Source organism: Mastigoproctus giganteus, chromosome 9 (genome assembly GCF_048544385.1).
Source record: "Mastigoproctus giganteus isolate SK-2022 chromosome 9, ASM4854438v1, whole genome shotgun sequence".
Lineage (NCBI taxonomy): Eukaryota > Metazoa > Arthropoda > Arachnida > Uropygi > Thelyphonidae > Mastigoproctus > Mastigoproctus giganteus.
The window spans coordinates 31,010,998-31,031,866 of record NC_143583.1 but is presented as its reverse complement, the minus strand read 5'-3'; the positions used below and the strand labels follow the sequence as shown (position 1 = coordinate 31,031,866).

Below are 20,869 nucleotides of genomic sequence, written 5' to 3'. Positions count from 1 at the left end.
TTCACCAAGGAGTACAGATGTTGTCTTGCTTATGGAAAAAAAAAATTGTAGACAAGTTCCTGTATTTCAACATCTGACTACATTTGTCATTGCTTCAGTGCCATTTTCAGAAGGCAGTATAATATGGATACTGTGTGAGGAGGGTGGGGTGTTGGAACCCAATATCACCTATTGTATTATATATGTTATAACCAGGGGTGTGCTGGTAAATTTTTAACAATCGGCTCTAAAAGAAATTGCAGCCTCTGTCCATAAGCAGTACCACCTGTCTCCCATGATCCTTTGTGCAGAGGATGCCATGGATGTGATCAATCACGTCACTTGCCTTTCCCAGACTTCGGTGTGTTTTCACCACGAGGGGGCGTGAAAATTTTTTTCTCTTAAAGACAGTAGCCGTTGCTATCGGATTTCACCAAAATCGGTAATCTCATTGCCTAATCTTTAGAAATCTTCATACCCATCTTATTTTCCACTCCAATACTTCCAATTTGTTTACATAATGCCACAGTCAAGTTTCTTATTTTGATAATTTAGCCAATTATACTTTGCACATGTATTTTTTTTTTTTTTTTTAAATTTTGATCAACAGTCCAGCAACCTTGATCAGGCATTTATGTCAATCATCCTTTGCTGTTGGACATGAATACCATTATGACCAAAACAGTCTTTGTATCTTTGTAGTAGTCTTCACTCACATTCTCACTTGTTTTTGATTTCTTAACTGTGGAAGATGAAAATAAATTAGTAATTCTTTTCATTTTTACTTTACAGTTCACGACAGTTTTTTTATTATTTTTTTTATTTAATATTAATTCATGCATAATCTTGTTACCACTCTATTGCATGGGCAGTTAAATAATTGTGTCTGAGTTGAAAATGCACAAATACAAAGTTATTAATGTTGAACAAACTTTTTCATCATATGAAAAGTCGCCGAAAAACTAGTAGGGAACCAGTACAAACCCTTAGGAAATGGTATTTCCAAAGGGTGATGAGTAAAAAAAAAAAGGTATGAGTTTACCGAAATGAGTGTTACTTCTTAGATGAACAGGACACCTACGAAAGTGGAATAAAGCCTAATAAATCTACAGTTGGACCTCTATATAACGATATTGATTGCTTGCTTGCAAAATTTTGTTGTAAAGAAATATGACCTTTTACCCAATGAAAAATAATTCAACATTCAGAAATACAGTAAATAAATCAGAAATAAGTGGGAAGAAATAAATTTTCTAATTTTAAAAAACAATTTTTTAATACATAACATATTAAGATACAACTTTTTTTCATACGCACATGATGCGTATAATATTGAAAATTGTTTTGAAAAATATTTGATTACCTTTTGTTATACATTGGATTTTAGTGTACATCAATCATTAAACAATATCCACATTTGTTTAAGCATACCTTGTATTTTCTTCATACTGCAGGCCTCTGCGAAGTTTCAAAAGCTGCCAATATTTCGTGTTTAGAAGTTTTAATACTTTCGTTGTCCTCATTTTCCTTCTCCCGTCATCGATATTGTCACTAGTTCTTAAATTTGAATTTTTTCTTTTTTGAACTGTCCAAAATGTCGGAGTCGTTCAGATATTCTGGTGCTGTGACCAGGTAAACAAAGATAGGGAAAATTTACGGAAAGTGTGGATGATGCACTTTCACAGAAAAACAGATGATTATTTGTCAGGGTAAAAGAAAATCATTTGCTGCTAATTCCCTGTTAGACAATTTGGAAATACCCCTTGATCTGCTCACTGTTCACGAGCGTGACTTCTCGGTATGTGGGCAGCTGGCCAGATAAATTTGATGACTACCACCAAGTTGTAGAATAATAATCATTTTAGCTCTCTTAAGGGTTAATTAATGCAGTGGTTCTCAACCGTTTTTTGCTCTTGGCCCACTTCTGAGTTTCATTCTCCTCTATGGCCCATCTCTAATATTGTTTAATTATAATAAATGTAATATTTATAATAAACAGGAATTCTATCAACTGCACTTTTTATTTATAACATGTATTATTTGTTTATAATATAAGAAATATTAATAATAAAAAAGGGGTCTATTAACTACAATCTTTATTTATAACAGAATTTTTACTCTTTTGTTTATTTATAACAGAATTTTTACTTTTTGTTTATTCACAATATTCAATTATGCTCCTAACAAAAAATATTACAATATTATTGTCCTTTAGTGAGATCTGCAAGAATCTCATTAATTTTGTTATTAGTGGAGATTCACAGGGTTCGGTGTGGGTCCACTGTTGTTTTGTATATTTATCAATGATATTGATAAAGATATATCAAGCTTAGTGTCGAAGTTTGCAAATGATACAAAGGTTGGCAGGGTTCTTAATGACAGTAATGGCAGTATGCTACTGGAACGGGATCTAGAAAATATGGGCAGATGGGCTGAGAAGTGGCAAATGAAGTTTAACATTGCCATATGCAAAGTACTGCATATAGGTAGAAGTAACCCCAGAGGAATGTACCAACTGTGTGGTACTACACTTAGGATGGTAGAAAATGAAAAAGACCTGGGAGTAATTGTGCAGTCATATATGAAGTTTTCTGAGCAATGCAGACAGGCTGCAAGAGCAGGTCATGGGGTTTTGTGAATGGTATACATGAATTTTGCTACCAAGGAAAAGGAGGTGATTATCCCTTCGTATAAGGCAATGGTCAAGCCATGTCTTGAGTACTGCATACAGGTCTGGAGGCCTCATTTTAGGAAGGACGTGGATTTGCTTGAGCGTGTACAGAGAAGGGCAACAAGATTGGTGAGGGGAATGAAGGGATCCCCTTACCAAGAGAGGTTTAAGTTCTGCAAATTCTAGCGGCTGGAGGCTAGGCACCTGCGAGATGATCTGATTGAGGTGAATAAGGCTTGAATGGGTTGAGCACACTGAATTCTGGTGGAATTCTTCCACTTGCTCAGGTTATGAACCTAAGGGGGCATAAATTCAAATTGAGGAAAGACAGTTGTAGAATAGATGTGCAGAAATTTGCCTTTAGCCAGCGTGTGGTTAATTGCTGGAACAAACTTCCATCTGTTGTTGTGGAAGTTGATAGCTTAAATAAATTGAAGGAACTGGACAAACATTTAGAGGGAATGGTTGTATGAAAAAAAAAAATTTTTTTTTTTGGCTGATGCTATATAAGAAAGAGCAAGAAAGCTCATACACTTGCTTTCTTGCATCACATGCCTCTATTATTATTACTATTTCTTTTTTATATTAGTAATAATTTTACTACTACTAATAATTATTATTTAGTAATAAATTTAGCAGCAGTGCGTAGCACATGCTTCCTGATTAGATCGGGGTTCGAGCCCATGACCACCAAATACGGAGGATGCAGAAGGTCAGGAAATGACCACTGCACATCCCCAGCCCAGCCCAGATAAAGGGCTAGGGTTGGTGTCAGGAAAGGGCATCCAGTCGTAAAAATTTCATGCCAAAATAGCAAAAAAATGCTGACTTCATATATATATAATTGGAAAAAGGCAAGGGGGGAAAAAAAATATATATATATATTTTAGAAGTAAACTTTTTGAAAGCCACTTAACAGTTTCATTTGCCCCAAATTTACGGCTTTTACCTGTGGCCCCTCAGATATACGGCATGGCTCTCATTGAGAACCACTGAATTAGTAGTTAGCAACAGCACTAACTGCCTGAAGGCCAGAACTGTGAACAGTGCACACCCTTAAGTCTCTCCTAATCCGTTCTTATATGAAAATTTTCTTCACTCAACGGAAACTATTTAAAATGTAATTACCACGGGGAATTCAAAAAAATTCGCAATACACATAAATTAGCTATAAAGGAGTTCATTAAACAGAGGTCCAATTGAGAAATATAAAATTTTAAAAATGGTTGCAAAGTTTAATACAGCAAATATCTTAACAAGAGCTAGTGAAAACTGCAAATTTACTTAAATAGGGTTACCAGATGTCCTTGTTTCTGAGGACATGTCCTAGTTTTTAGGGAATCCTCGCGGGTTTTACACTTGTGTCCATTTTTGTAATTTAAAAAATCTTATGATCATAAAATGAATTTTCCTTAAATATTCTGTGCATTGCATCTTCAGTCAACACAACAGAAAAAATAAAAACAATGTTTTGGTTGCATTAAGTAGACTGCATTATCCCAAAATTGCATGCCTCACTTGTGCACCCCTAGACTCGGCCCCGATTTTGGTAATGCAAAGTTTGATTTTACCACAAGGGACTTTTCTGAATACTCGACATTATTTCCAGATGGATTTTACAAGTACTTTCCACCCACTTTAAGCAGAAAATATTCTCCACCACCCACACTGTAATGGTTTACTTTCCGTGCAATAAAGGATTACTACAATTCAGTGGGGTAGCCAGGATAGCATCAGCAGGTGTATTGCACCGTCTTGAAACCGAAATCTGGTATTGTGGTGCATTTTCAGAAAAGTAATACCATGATATACTTTGTGCAATTTACTTAAATATTTATTCAATGTTTTTAAAAATATTAACTTTTACATCTATAATTCTAAAGATATAAAAGAAAATAATAAAGATATAAATAAATATAATATTTTATATCTATTTATATCTTTCATTGTAATTCATAATAACAAGATAATCATTCATAAAATAGTTTGTTATTATTTACACATTAAATTTAATGTTTCTGTAATATATATATACACAGATATTCAAGCACCTCTTAATTAAAACCAAAAATAGCATTACGCACCTTTTTTGTGAATGATTGACAAAAAAATCCTGGTTTTACCAATGTTCGCTTTTACAAAGATAATATTTTCTGGAAATTTTGTTAGAAATAAAAATTACATATAGAAAACGTGCTGCAATTGTTCCATAAAAACAATTGCAATAAAGCAAATTTTTCTTTTATTAAATGTGCATTGCAGTGTTATTGATTTTACACCAGTTTTTTCTGTTGTTGTTGTTGTTTGTTGGATTTATTGGTGCAAGGGCTACTAAGGCCATAATGCACCTATTTCAGTCTTATTTGGTACATGATTGTTATATTAAATAAAAGGATTCAGATCAGGTGATATTTGTTTATCATTTTGAGGAAGGTAAAAACATCATTAATATCTTGTCGGCTTCCGAGAATCTGTTGTAAGGTAAGTTTATTTGAAGAATACAGATGTGAGGAGAACGCTGTTTTTCGTTCTCTTAGATATAATGGACATTCAATGATCAAGTGGTTTACTGTGAGTTGAGTTTGACAGTTGCTGCATAGTGGAGGGTCATCCTGAGTGAGTAAATAACTATGAGTTAGGTGAGTATGTCCTATTCAAATTCTAGCAAGTACAACTTCTTCCTTTCTATCGCCTCTTAGGCTTGATAGCCACCTCTTGTGATTGTTTTTAATCTGAAAAAACTTATTGCTTTTTTCTCCCTGCCAAATGGATAGCCATTTTTTTCTAACATTGCTATGTATGATGCGTTTTAAATCTGTGTAAGGTATCTGCATGTATGATTTTATGTAACTGGCGTTCTTGGCTGCAAGATCCGCTTGTTCGTTTCCTCTGATTCCAGAGTGCCCAGGTATCCAACAGAAAATTAATTTTTGTCTGTTTGCAAGAAGCTGCACTAACTTGGTTTGAATTTGTTGTAGAAACGGATGACTGGAAGGAAATTTACACTGAAGAGCAGATACAGCACTTAAAGAATCGGTGTAGATAATAGTTTGAGGATATAATGACTGTTTTACATTGTCTAGAGCCATCAGGATAGCATACAGTTCTGCGGTGTAAATACTGTACTCCAAAGGGAGCTGCTGGGATACTGTAATGTTTGGTAGAACTGCAGCTGCTCCAACTTTACTATCTGTCTTGGAACCATCAGTGTAAATTTGGGTAAAACTAGAGAACTGAAAAGAGTGAGTTGCATGGATCTGCTGAATACTGAAATTTGGAAGTGCATTCTTTTCCCATTGTTGGAAATGTTGGTCAACATTGGCCAAGGGTATTTGTCATGATGGCATAACCGTGCTAATATCTAGAATTATGTCATTCATATTTAGTTCCCATCACGTAGTTATGCTTTGTAATCTAATGCCACATGGTTTATTCTACAAAGGTTTATTTTGGTACAAATTATGCCATTTTGGAGTGAATAAATACTGCTTTATAGGATGATGTGGGAAACTTCTGATTTTTTGCTGCATAACTTAATAACAGAGCTTGCCGACGAAGAAATAGGGGTGGTTCGTGTGTTTCCGTATAGAGAGAGACTCTGAACTGGCGATGTATGAAAAGCTCCCAGTGCAATTCGGAGAGCATTGTGATGTACTGGGTCGAGCCATTTTAATACACTTTCTCTAGCTGAGGCATATGCAGGTGACCCATAGTCTAGTTTCGATCTTATGAGCGACCGGTATAAGTGCAGCAGCATGTACCGATCTGCACCCCATGACATAGCGGAAATTGCCCCGAGGAGATTCAGCTTCTTTAGACAGGTTGTACGAATATGCTTAATATGCTCTAAGAAACTAAGTTTTTTATCCAGAATTAGTCCAAGAAAGCTAATACTCTGTTGAAAAGAAATCGGATGAGAATCAAGATGTAAATCGGGATCTGGATGTAAATTCTGTTTACGGCAAAAATGAATTGCTGTTGTTTTTTGTTTTGAAAGTCTGTATCCGTTATTTTTGGCCCACTGAACAAGCTTGTTAATTGTACCTTGAAGCTGCCTTTCAATGAAACGCATGCTTTGTGAGTGGCTTGAGTGTCGTTGCCAGATCGTCGGCATTCAGATAAGTTTCAACTGTGTCTGGAATACATTTGGTAATGGAATTAATCCTGAGAGAGAAGAGCGTGGCACTAAGCACAGAACCCTGAGGGACCCCCCTCTTCTTGCACAAATGATTGCGAGAGAGCAGAGTGAAATCATACTTGAAAGGTCCTATTGCTCAAAAAGTTCTGGATAAATTTTGGAAGATGACCACGAATACCGGATTCATAGATATCGTGAAGAATTCTATACCGACAGGTTGTATCAAAAGCTTTTTCAATGTCAAGACATATCATCACTAGGTGTTCGTTCCTGAGAAATGCATTTCGGATGTTTCCTTCAGCTTTGACCATAAGGTCAAGTGTTGATCTAGTTCTTCGAAATTCATATTGATTTTGACTTAGAATGCATTCAGTCTCTAGGAACCATGTCAATCTGGCATTATTTATTTTTTCTAATGCTTTTCCTATACAACTAGTTAATGCTATCTGTTGGTAATTTTCTGGATCTGAATGGTCCTTTCCTGGTTTTGGCAAAGCTAATACAATAGAATGACGCCAACTGGTAGGGTAGTAGTCTTCGCCAAAGATTCTATTATACAGTTTTAGCAGAGCAGAAAGGGATTCTTCACTCAAGTGATATATCATGGCATAGTACACTCCATCAAGGCCAGCAGCACTATTTTTGGATCTTGCAAATGCGCAACACAACTCTGCCATGGTAAGGGGTACATTATATGGATGCTGTCGTGAAATATTGAAATTGAGATTATATTTTTCTGCTTGTACTTTATGTGCCTGGAAACTTGGCTCAAATGCAGTTACAGCGGAGATTTTTTCAAAGGTTTCACCTAATGTATTAGAAATATCGAGAGGATTGCAGATTTCTTTGCCTTTTAGATATATTATCGGAGTGGTTATAGGTGGATATTTTCCATTAATTCTTCGAACTTTAGTCCAAACAGTTCTGATATTTGTGGTCCTGTTTATAGAAGAGGCATATTTAGACCATGTCTCTTTTTTGCTTATTCGTTGTATGTGACGAGATTTAGCTCTAGCTTTCTTGAACTGTATGAGATTAGCTGTGGTTGGGTATTTACGAAATAAGTTCCAGTATCTATTCTTCTCTTTTTTCGCATTGCTACAGGCTTCATTCCACCATATTTCTGGGTGGGAGTGAGTTTTCATGGATGATCTGGGTATACTGGATTCTGCAGCTGCTATCATTTGCTGAGTTATGTAAGTTACGGCAGAGTCAATGGTGAGGGTCTCAATAGTCTGAATATCTAGATGTGCCAGCTCTTGATATTTCTTCCAGTTAGCTTTGTCGAATTTCCAAACAGTTTTTTATCTCAGTTTGAGGAGGAGAGTTAGCCAATAGTGTGCATATTACTGGAAAGTCGTCACTATTTCGCAGGTTATCAGTGACCGTCCAATCAATAAGAGGAAGGAGGTTTGGCGAGCATACTGAAAGATCAATTGCAGAAGTTGACCTTGAGGAAAGATGCACGTACGTGCGAGTCCCATTGTTTAATAATGTTAAGTTGTGCCTTTCAAGAAATTTTTCAATTAACTGACCTCTCTCATCAAGGTGCGAGGAACCCCATAGGGGGTGATGCCCATTCCAGTAACGCAAGATACAGAAAGGTGGTGGCAGCTGGGTAACTAAATCATTCAAATCTGCTAGAGAGTGTGAATAGTTTGGCGAAAGGTATATGGAAACAACTGTTACTGCTATCTTAACCATAACTCTAGCAGCAATTGCTTCTAAAGTTGTTTGCAGTGGGACTGGTCTGAAAGGAGTTCTGGAGCTTACTAGCAATGCTACACCTCCATGTGCTGTATTAGAGTCATTCCTATCCTTTCTAAGCATTATATGATGTTTTATGCTCATAGTTATTTTAGGGGTCAGGTTTGTTTCCTATAGACAAAGAACAGCAGGCTTATATTCGGTAATTAAGTCATAAACATCGTCTAAGTTAGCTCGAAGTCCGCGACAATTCCATTGAATGATTCTATGCATTATTGAGGATTATCGGGTGTATTGGTTGCTTACTTGCGCCTGTCTAGTCTCTTTTTTCCCTTTTTGGGAAATTTGGTCTAATGATGTCCACGTCCTCTTCTGCATGAAGTTCAAGAAGTGGATCATCTTGGTGTGAATTTCTATCTATGTCCACGGTATCAGTACTGGTTTTTTGATTATTTCTTTCAGAGCTTGTTTGATTAACTGGCTGTTGTACAGAATTTTTATCTGGCGGTATTGTCAATGGTGTGTTTACCGAATGAGTTGATTGCTGTTGGGTAGGCTGTTCTTTTAGTGTAGACTGACCTGGCCCAATTAGAAATTAAGATGCTTGGCGGAACTGAACAATCTGTTTGTACTGTTATGGATCGTTGCTTTTTTACAACTGAAGAATAAGATGGAAATTTATTTGAAATTAAACAATGTCTTTTTGCTTCTTGGTATGGCACCTTGTGTTCTACTTTGTACTTTTGTATATTCTTTTCAGTCTGCCACTGGATGCACTCCTTTGAAAGTGCTGAATGATTCCCCTTACAGTTTGGGCAGCTTTGTATTTCAGTGGGGCAGTCTGTGTGAACATGCTCTTTTGAACCACAGGAGGCACAGGTGGTTACACCCCTGCAGACTGCTTGTGGGTGTCCAAATTTTTGTCATTTAAAACACCGGACTGGGTTTGGAATATAAGGTCAAATTTTGCACCTTAAATATCCAGCTTTAACAGTTGTTGGTAAAATTGGTGTTTTAAATGTAAGAATGACCGTTCGGGTAAGAGTAAGAACCCCATCTTTCTTAATGACTATCCTTTTGGCATTTATTACATTTTGATCGCCTAATTCCTGAACGATTTCCTCCTCAGATACATTAAGGAGATCCCACTCGGCTATTACCCCTTTAGAGGAGTTTAAGGTGGCATGCGGAATAACCTTTGTGGGAATTCCACCAAAAGTCGATATTTTTAATAGTTTTTCCGAGTGTTTATTCTCGTTCATCTCCACTAGAAGGTCTCTGGATTTTAATCTTCGAACCATTTTTGGTGGGCCCACCACAGTCTCAAGACATTTCTGTATTAAGAATGGGGAGAGCTTACTCAAAGGATTGTCAGTCAAAGAATGCAGTATCAAAAAAAGAGGAGCAGGGGTTTCTGTTCCTTCTTTTTTCTGCCATTTTGCATTACCTGCATTTAAGTCTTCTCTGTTTGAGAGATCTGGATCATGAGATCCATAAGTGGCATGTCTATTTATGTCCATCTTTGCTCCTTTTTGCCCCGGGAGAGTGTTTTTCCTTCTCCCAGGTTACCAGCCCAGCCACGTGGAGGCAGGAGCGGTGCCACCAGTGACCAAGCGGTTTAGAGGTTTAGTTATGTTAGTACGGATTATATATATATACACATGGAAAGAAAGGTGTATTTCCTTTCTGGATTCTACTTCAAAGCTTTTAAGTAAAGAATCACTTATGAAAAACAAAAAGAATAGTGACACTGGAAAATAAATATAACTAATCCACTGAGAAAGAACGCTATGTATCGCACACAATATCGCTTGGCACTCGGGGCCTGTTTCTTTTGTGGCTTCCAATTGATGAATTTTCTTGATTTTCTGTTTATAGATACAATACATATCAAAGAAAGGAAGCATGATCTTTGTTTTTCAAAAACAATTCATTACAATTCTTTCGGTTATGTTTGTTATGCCAAGAAACAGTTGCATGCATCTCCGCCCTCCTGAACATAGTATTCCAAGTGTGGTCTTACATTAGCTTATACAGGGTGTCTCAAAAATACACAGCATAACTTCAGGAATGAGTTCCTCATATGTAGACAATAAAAATATTTTATATCAACATAGTTCCGGAAATGCTTGGTTTCCGAGTTTTGAAGGTCTGTCTATGACACTTAACTGTTCACATCACCTTATAGTAATTGTTCAAAATGTCTACCTCCTGCCTGAATACAGGCCTCACATCGACATCTCACGGACTCGCAAAGATGATGCCAAATTCCTGGCATGTTTCGTATTGTCTCACAACTTGCCACAATTTGATTGCGGAGAGTTTCCACATCAGCTACTGGAGTCGAATACACCAATGACTTTAAATGGGCCCACAAGAAGAAATCTAGTTGGTTTAAATCAGTTGAGTGTGGAGGCCAGGCAGTTGGTCCACCTCTACTTATCCACCGACCAAGAAACCTTCGATTCAGGTAATTGCGGGCTACGTGGCTGAAATGCATGGGAGCACCATTGTGCATGAAGTGTACTTGCTGACGCATGATCAGTGGTGTGTCGTCCAAGAAATCAGGCACGTTGTTTTCCAGAAAGTTTCTGTATGCCTGCCCTGTGAGTTTGTTTGGAAGTACATGGGGCCCAAATAACTTATCGCCAAAAACACCCGCCCAGATGTTGAGGCTGAACCTCTGTTCGTGATGTGATGGAAGAATTACATGCTGATTTTGAAAGTTTTGGATTCCGTCTCGTGTGAACTGTGCTTCATCTGCAAATATCACTAAGGCAAGAAAGTGAGGAGTTGTACCACACTGCTGCAAGAACCACTGGCAGAACATTACTCGCGCAGGCAGTTGGTGTTCTCACAACACTCTCCAAATAGTTGAATGTTGAACAGCCAGTTGCATTGCTATTCTGCGTGTGCTGATTCCAGGAGTGGCATGCACAACATCCAAAATCTCCTCCTCTACTTCAGGAGGTCGTAGATCTTGGTCATTCTCTGTTGGCAGCACGAAGTGTAAAGGTCCCATGTTCACAAAGGCGGCGATGGATACCTTCAAACGTTTTCCTGTCTGGACATCTTTGTTCTGGGAACCTTTCGTGGTACAAATGATGAGCCTCCAGAGAATTGCCGTCCGCCAAACCTTACATAAAGTGCATATCCGCTTGCTCCTGATTTGAGTACAAGGTCGGAATGGAAAACCGCCAGATTCTGTCAGTACCTTGTGATGAAGGAAATCAACTGGGGGAGATAAGACATTATGGTTAATAACTCGGGAACCAAGCATTTCCGGAACGATGTTGATATAAAATATATTTATTGTCTACATATGAGGAACTCATTTCTGAAGTCATGCTGTGTATTTTTGAGACACCCTGTATAATGGGATTATGACATCATTACCTCTACTAGCGATTGTTCGATAAATCATTGATAGGATATTATGGGCCTTCCTTGCAACCTGTCTACAATGTTCAGAGTACTTCATGTCTGACCATATCGTAACTCCCAAGACCCTTTCCTTGACTGCTGACTTTAGTTCAAATCCACCGTGTATTTTGGGGTTACTGTTCCCCAGGTGTATGACCTTGCATTTTGCTGGATTAAAGCATAACTGCCACTTTTCTAACTATCCCTGAAGTCTATGTAAGTCATTCTGAAGAAGCTCTGCTTGGCAGCAATCATTAACTACTCTACCAATTTAGATATCATGCCCTCCATCCCTTCATCGATGTCATTTATGAAAATCAAAACAACAGTGGTCCTAATACTGATCCTTGGGAAAACCCACTTCTTACATCAAACCAATCTGAGGAATAATCATTTATCACAACCCTCTGCCTTCTACCCTGAAGCTATCCAGTTAAGGATTTTCCCTGTGTTTCAACCTTTTCCAGCTTATAAAGTAACCGCATATGTGGGACTGAGTCAAATGCTTTGCTGAAATCCAAATAAACAATGTCGAAATTATTTCCTAAGTCCAGCTCTTGAGTGATCCTGTCAAAATAGCTAACCAGATTAGTTAAACATGATTTTCCCTTTACAAAACCATGCTGAATATCCTTCAGAATTCCATTTCTATCTAAGTGATTCTGAATTCCACCCTTGATCATAGTCTCCACGATTTTCCCTACTACTGAAGTTAGACTAACCAGATAATTTCCCACTTCACTCTTAGAACTACCCTTATGTATTAGAGATACACTGGCACTTTTCCAATTGAGCGGAATCTGTCCTGAGTCGAGTGTTGCTTACAGAATTAGCCTCAATGGTTCAATGCACTAACTTGCCGCCTCCCTTAAGATTATAGGGAAAATGCCATCAACCCTAGTAGCCTTACTGGCCTGTAGTCTCGGAAAATTTTTTCATTAAATAAACATGTGAAATTTCAACATCATTAATTACATTTTTTTCATCTTCGCTCCCATAATTTTCCATTGACGTAAAGGGTTTTTCTTCTGTAAATATCGATGGAAAGTAACTGTTGAGTTCATCTGCAACTTCAGCTGGGGTATCTAATACTATCCCTTGTCAATTACATAAGGGTCCGATCTGGTTTGTCCTCTTCTTTGCATTTATATACGTGAAGAATTCCTTATCCCCTTTCTTTGCTCTCTTTGCCAGCGATTTCTCATAATCTGCCTCTGCCAGTCTAACCTTTTCTGTGGCACTATTACAGATCATTTTGTAGTTGTTATAGGCTTCAGTACTTTTTATTGCTCTGTAACTTTTCCATGCTGTCTTTTTCTGCTCAAGTAATCTGGCAATTTCATTATTCATTCAACTTGGAATCCTCCCTGGGGAGTATTGTTTTAATGGTATACATGAGGAATATTGTTGTATCCGAAAGAACAGGAATAATATATTGAACTGAAATATTTACAAACTATACAAATATTTAAAATATTTACAAAATACGAAACCATAATATTTATAAATATACAATATTCATTAATATACAAAAAATGTTACAATGGAAAATCAAATGTTAGACAGAGAATCACGTGCATGATGTTGATGAACATTAGCATTAGCTGAAGCTTTTGAAAGCAAGAAAGCAAGCTTATACAACTTCAGGCAAAAAAAAAAAAAAAACCCATCCTTCTCATTTCACCCATCTGGTTACTCCAAAAGTTTGTCTATTTCAGCCTTAAATGTATTTAAGCTATCAGCTTCCACGAATTATACTGGGAATCAGACTGTTATATAAGAAGCAGTCATCACTGATCGGGCGCATAGATTTTGGGACCGCAAGTGGCTCTAGAGCCTACGAATTAGTTCTATTGGGAATAATATAAATAGAGACAGGGGTACACGCATTCATCCCCTCTTTGAGGCAGTAATCCTTGGAGGGGATGAACGTTTTCGCCTGGAACGCTCCCGAGCCGCTTCCGGTTCCAACATGTATGGGAACAGTACCGTTTAAGTGAGATGCAGCGTGAACCTGCTGGTATATAATGAGGCACCGCAGAATAGAAGTGCACTGTTGAGAAAGAAGGCAGAAGCCTTTGAAAGCTTCAGTTATTTTAGCACTTTTAATCTAGTATATTTTATTGCATTTTAATTCAGTATTTTATTATCATTTTATTTGTACATTCACTGTAAACTACATTTGTTTTATTCTATCTTAATTCAGTATTTTATTATCATTTTATTTGTACATTCACTGTAAACTACATTTGTTTTATTCTATCTTAATTCAGTATTTTATTATCAGTAACATTTTATTTGTATAATCACATTTATTGTGTTTGTTCTACTGTAAATTTATTGTAAATTTAAATATAAAGCTTTTTAAGATTTAGGTTTTCGTTTTTACTTCAATGGTTGGTGAGAAACGCTAAAAATCATAGTATGTTATATAAGATGAGAAACACATAGATTAGGCAGCAAACTCAAGTAAAGGACATTCTTATCAAAGAACTAAAATGGTCTTGGGCAGGACACATAGCTCAAAAACATGATGACAGATGGACTAAGAGAATAACAGAATGGTACCCAAGAGGAGCTAGAAGAAAACCTGGAAGACAATGACGGAGATGGACAGATGAAATAATTCATGAGTTTGTGGATAGTAAATGGATGGCCAATGCATAAAACAGAAGGAACTGGAAAGTTGCTGAAGAGGCCTTCATCCTGTAGTAGATTGATAATGGCTGATGATGATCAAACTTACACAACAATAGATGGAAGTCTGTTCCAGCAATCAACTACCTTCTGGCTAAAGGCAAACTTCTGCACATGTATTCTACAACTGTCTTTCGTCAATTTAAATCTACCCTCCTCAGGTTCTTAATCGGAGCAAGAGGAAGGATCCCATCAGCATTGAGCCTGCTCAAACCATTCAAGGCCATATACACCTCGATCAGGTCACCTCACAGGTGCCTAGTCTCCTGATGCTGCAACTTGCAGAACTTAAGCCTTTCTTCGTAAGTGCACCCCTTTGTTCCTCTCACTAATCTTGTTGTCCTTCTCTATTCTCACTAATCTTGTTGTCCTTCTCATTCTAGCAACTCTACATCCTTCCTTAAATGAAGCCTCCAGACTTTAAAACAGTGGGCTGGAGGGATAAACCTAAGGATACCTAAGCTAAGCCCCCACCTCGATGACACAAAACAATCAGAAAAGGGAGCTGCATTCACCTGTCAATTATTGTTGTCTTCCTCGCTTTCATCGAACTAACTGCCAGTGTATACTATACTGTATTTTAGCCAATATCACTATGTAATTATTTACCTGCATTTACCTTAATTGAAATCCAAGTATATATATCATATACTTGAATTTCAGTAAAGCTTTTGATACTGTTGCACATGGAAGACTGCAACACTTCAACTTCATCAAATTTATTTACCAAACTCCTAGCATTGGTGTACACGCAAGTATACATGCACCTGTTGCTATTCTTAGCTACCCTAACACAGCCCATGTATTTACTTGTTTCGCAATGACTCCCAGCAGTCTCTTAAATCCCCTACACCTTGTTTTCCAGGCTGCTGCTCATTCCAAATGAAGCAGTACAAGAATCACTTTCCCCCCTGCCAGTGGCTACTGTTAATCTATTAGTCCGTGTATCCCTCTCCAAGCTAGCAGTTTTCTGACCGACCTAACACTGCCCCAATAGCAACAGCAAATATTCTTGTACCCTTTCTATTTAAGTGTATCCCATCCCCGTAGAAGCAGTCTCTCCTGTTAACAAGCACAGACCAGGCTGAGAAAAATTCTACCCCTTGAGCCTTGCACAATCGCCAGGGCTGAATTGATTGACAAGGCTCTCATCATATACTCCCTCCTATCATGTCTGGGCAGAACTGCAGACACTTTCAATATACAAAATATAAAAGAAAAAAAAAATGTGAAAACAAGAAAAATCACTTTATACAATGTTTTTTGAGTTACAGCTGGTGATCCTCTGTCGGTAAGCATGTGCAATAGTACTCATAGAGGCAATTGACCCAAGGCCATGGATATGTAAGGTTCTGAAAACTTGTGGTGGTGGTGGTGGTGGCCATTTTGATGCCTGAAGCAGAAGGCTTTGGCACTGTTACAGACAATAAACAATAGTGAAAACGAAATGTTCATTGCTGAGTAAATTTAAAAGTTCAACTAAAACATATAGTCCCATGCAACTGAAGTACTTCATACCATTGTGAGGATAAATTATTTAAAGACTGTTTATGATATACAGTGTGATTCACTACCAGTGCGACAAACTTGAAGGAGGTGTAGGGGGCACAAAGACGAATCGGAATCACATAGCATTGCAGGGTCCGAAATGGCTTCGTCATGCGGTAGAGGACATTGAACGGGAGGTCGCGTGAACAGCGTTCTCGCTGGAAGTCAGCATTTGCGAACCGGTTCCTGAGGCAGTAGGACAGACGAGTATTCAAACATTGAACTGGCCGACATGCACCTTGCGTATGAAGCTGCGGACTGTAACGGGTGCGCCACTCTGCGCTTGTACCAGGAACGTTTCCCGCACAGGTGTGCTCCTCATCATACGATTTTCGCACGTGTGCACAGAAAGTTACGTGAGACTGGTTGTTTCATGAGAGGTACCATGATTCGAGAGCGAATGACGAGGACGCCAGACAATGAGGAGAATGTCCTATGTCTTGCAGAAGGCAATCCGAGTATGAGTACTCGAGCGATAGGCCAACGACTGGGTATTTCCCAATCCACTGTATGGAGGATACTGTCAACAAACCAAATGAGTTCATACCATCTGCAACGTGTCCAATCATTGGAGCCTGCGGATTATCCACTCCGGAGGACTTTTGCTACTTGGTTTCTTCAACAGAAATGGTTCGCAAATGCTGACTTCCAGTGGGATCGCTGTTCACGCGACCTCCCGTTCAACATCCTCTACCACATGACGAAGGCATTTTGGACCCTGCAATGCTATGTGATTCCGATTCGTCTTTGTGCCCCTTACACCTCCTGCAAGTTTGTCGCACTGGTAGTGAATCACCCTGTATATGTCTAATGACTAAAATGCATGACCAAGGAATGTTCTTTTTAGTGGCTCTAAAAAGAATTTTGCTTGCAATTTTCACTTGCAAAAATCTTGACAAATGCAAAGTACTGCATATGGGTAGAAGTAACCCCAGAGAAACGTACCAACTGTGTGGTACTACACTTAAGGTGGTAGAAAATGAAAAAGACCTGGGAGTAATTGTGCAGTCAGATATGAAGTTTTCTGAGCAATGCAGACAGGCTGCCAGGGCAGGTCATGGTGTTTTGTCAATGATATATAGGAATTTTGCTAGCAGGGAGAAGGAGGTGATTGTCCCCCTGTATAATGCAATGGTCAGGCCAAGCCTTGAGTACTGCATACAGGTCTGGAGGCCTCATTTTAGGAAGGATGTAGATTTACTTGAGCATGTACAGAGAAGGGCAACAAGATTGGAATGAAGGGATCCTCTTACCAAGAGAGGCTTAAGTTCTGCAAACTGCAGTGGCTCTAGACTAGGCATCTGCGCGGTGATCTGATTGAGGTGTATAAGGCCTTGAATGGGTCGAGCACGCTGAATTCTGATGGGTTCCTTCCACTTGTTCAGATTACGAACCTAAGGGGGCATAAATTCAAATTAAGAAAGGACAGATGTAGAATAGATGTGCAGAAATTTGCCTTTAGCCAGCAGGTGGTTAATTGCTGGAACAAACTTCCATCTGTCATTGTGGAAGTTGATAGGTTGAATAAATTTAAGGAGGAACTGGACAGGCATTTGGAGGGAATGGTGTGATTTTTTTTTTTTTTTTTTTTTGGCTGATGCTGCATAAGCTCATACACCTGCTTTCTTGCATCACATGCCACTACTACTACTACTTCTCAGAAAATCATCTGATGATTCTCTGCAGATTTCTCTGCTATATTTCAGTCCCAGATCTTGTTAATTAATTGTAAATTAATTAATGATGTTAAATTAATTTTAGTTTTATGATAAAAATTTAAATCATTGTTAAAACAAATGTGCCAATTGCATTAACTGATGCAATTAAGATTACTATTACATTATTTCATTTCCATGTAAATATTTCATCTGTTACCTCTATAACTTTCCCTTCACTTATCTGGCTCATCCTGAATATAATTATCTTCACTTTACTTAAATGTGACTATTATATTTCTTTACCTTGTGGCAGTGAGGACAACTGTAGGCTCCATTTACACAATGTATATGAACATGCTCTTTCAAAGCAACAATCTGATCAAATTCTTGCTTGCATATTGGGCATTCATAGAATTTCTTCTCTTCACTATATAAAAAAAAAGCATCAAGTTAGGTATACTTATAAGGACATGTTTTATGTTTAGTACAATATACTATCAGATTTTACACAAAATTAATCTTACTATAACAGCTAAGAAAATCTAAAAAACATCCATTATATCTGATTGACATTATAGCCAAATGGCTATAATGTCAATCAGATATAATGGATGTTTTTTAATCATTAAAAATCATTAAATCATTAATCATTAAATAAAGCACAAGAAAATCTATTATGTATTCACATTTTATCTCCATCAATTATATTAGACTTGTGTTATACATTAACAATCACTTATAGTTGCATCTTGCACATGTGTTACATATAGTTGGATCAACATTGATTATATAGGGAGTATCATAACACGTGGGACCAATTCAGGGATGGATATAGGTCCTAAAACAATAAAAGAAGTTCATGTAAACATAGGTCTGATTTTGCTTTGTTTCTGAGTTACAGCCATTTTTATATTCCAGCTATTCTTTCTACAAACTCTGTTAGCATAGCTGGCTCCATTCAACTGTTTACAAACAATGTTCAACATCTCACAGATGGCCTTTCTGATATTTATACGATCAAGATCTTGTAGTATCCTTTGAGTGATTTCAGTTAGTTCTCCTGACAAGGGCACTACATTTGGAGCTCATTATTAACATTTTGTGCATTTGCTGTGATAATGGAGGCTTATTCCAATCGAGATGGCAGCCATGCATCTAATGCATGGACTTGCTATATGTAATGCAGCCAAGACTTTCCTCTTCAGAAACTGGTTCATTTAGAAAATGAGTTTCAGACGGTGGTAGACATCTTCCAGAACAGCAAATCCAATAGACACTGAACTTTTGAGTAGATGCAGAGGTCTATGATAGCATTTGCAGACTTGCATTCAGGCACCAGGTGGTCATTTTGAGAATTTCCTGTAAACGTAAGCAGACAGTTACAGGAACACAAAAATAACTTTGAAACAAGGTGAAATCAGTCCTGTTTATATGAACTTCTTTTTTTTATTGTTTTTAGGTCCTAAATTCATTCCTGAAATGGGTCCCATATGTTATGATACATTTATTATATGTATATAATAAATGACTAATTTGGCTCTGTTGATGAAACTGAGGAGGAAATTTACAGTTCAACCTATGCCTAATTAATGCTCTGGAGGCAATTTAGAATTTTTATCATGTTATGGATGTATCAGATGAAGACTGATGCATAGTAAAAAGGAAGAGTAAAATGAATGAAAGTGAAATGCTCACAGTTATTCATGTCCTCTAATTCTATCCCAGAGCTACAGGACATAAATTGAAATTATGGGAAAAGGAGGGACTGTAAGAAGCTTTCTTTTAACAAGAATAATTAATGTTAATTACTAGAATAAGTTAATTAACAACTTTTTAACAAATTTATATCAATTTTTAACTGCTGTAAAGCCACTTTAGGGTCTGGCACCTTAACCTCTTGGCCACCTTGGCAGCCAGGATGGCCAAGTGATCAAGGCACTAGACCCTACCAAGATGGTGTCCTTATGGCAGTTAAAAGTTGATATAAATGTGTTAAAAAGTTGACTACAGATGTTTTATTACAATGTTGTGCATAATTAAACTTTCTGTGGCTGAGGGTTTGGGGGAAGTTCAAAGGAAAGCTGGATGGTACAGTCAGTCCTCATATAACACGTGTTTACACTACACTAATTCGATCATACACGATTTATAAATAGGGTAACGATTTCTTATATAACATGAACCGAATTCGCTTATGCATGATTCGCCTTTATGTTTACAAGAAATGGCAGTTGAACGCAGAATCACCCGAACTGAAAGCAACACAATAGGAATGAAGAGAAGATTACGAAAATGTATTTATGTTTTTATATCAGTGAAGGGGAAACACATTTCACCATACTATTGTAAAATTCCAGCTATCGGTATTATCGTAAATGCAATTAGATCGAGTTTACTACCAGTTTATAACAGATTCCACTAGCAGGAACGCAACTGGAAATTGTTTTTATTGTTTTATGGTAGTAACCCCCAGAAATGTGCTTTAGTAAAATGTGAGCTAGTGAGGTGTTAACAGAGTTGTCTCTGCCTTTACGGTGTTGTTTATTCAGTTGCTACATACTCACAGCTTTGTTTATGTGTATCAAGCGTGCCTCCTCATTTTGTAATTGTGCTTTATTCCTTAAACAAGATAGCTCCTTAACAAATCCATGCATAATTATAAACCCTTGAGAGCTAGATTGCATGAGCAGATTCTCTTCTTCGAGAGGAAGCAACAAAACAAGCAAACGGTTTAGTTTGTGATCTCCTCTCATTTTGGTTTGTAAAATGATATAAAGCAATATGAGATAACCTGAAATTAATATAATTTTACCACTGAATTTGTATTGAATTAAATAACATTTTAAGCTTCTTTACCGTAATTTATACTTATATTATCTACTGAATTTAAATGAAGTACATGTGAAAGGAATAAAATAAAGATATTACCTATTAAAAAAATCTAATAATATTAAAAATGAGTAAAATACTTAAAAGGTGTGAAAAGGAAGCGTCCTGGTGAAGACTCTACAGATTCAGAGAGAAAAAGAGACGCAATATCGATAAACA

The 20,869-nt window shown here is 37.4% G+C and overlaps 1 protein-coding gene across 5 annotated transcripts in view; it reads right to left on the bottom strand.

Annotated features, from left to right (window-relative positions):
* LOC150080131 (uncharacterized) overlaps positions 1-20,869 on the bottom strand; it is a 660,399-nt gene that overhangs the window by 117,681 nt on the left and 521,849 nt on the right. For all 5 annotated transcript variants that reach the window (XM_090382143.1, XM_090382148.1, XM_090382147.1 and 2 more), the window contains one exon: positions 18,125-18,248. In XM_090382143.1, the coding sequence (XP_090238269.1) occupies positions 18,125-18,248 (124 nt within the window). The remainder of the gene's footprint in view (positions 1-18,124; positions 18,249-20,869) is intronic.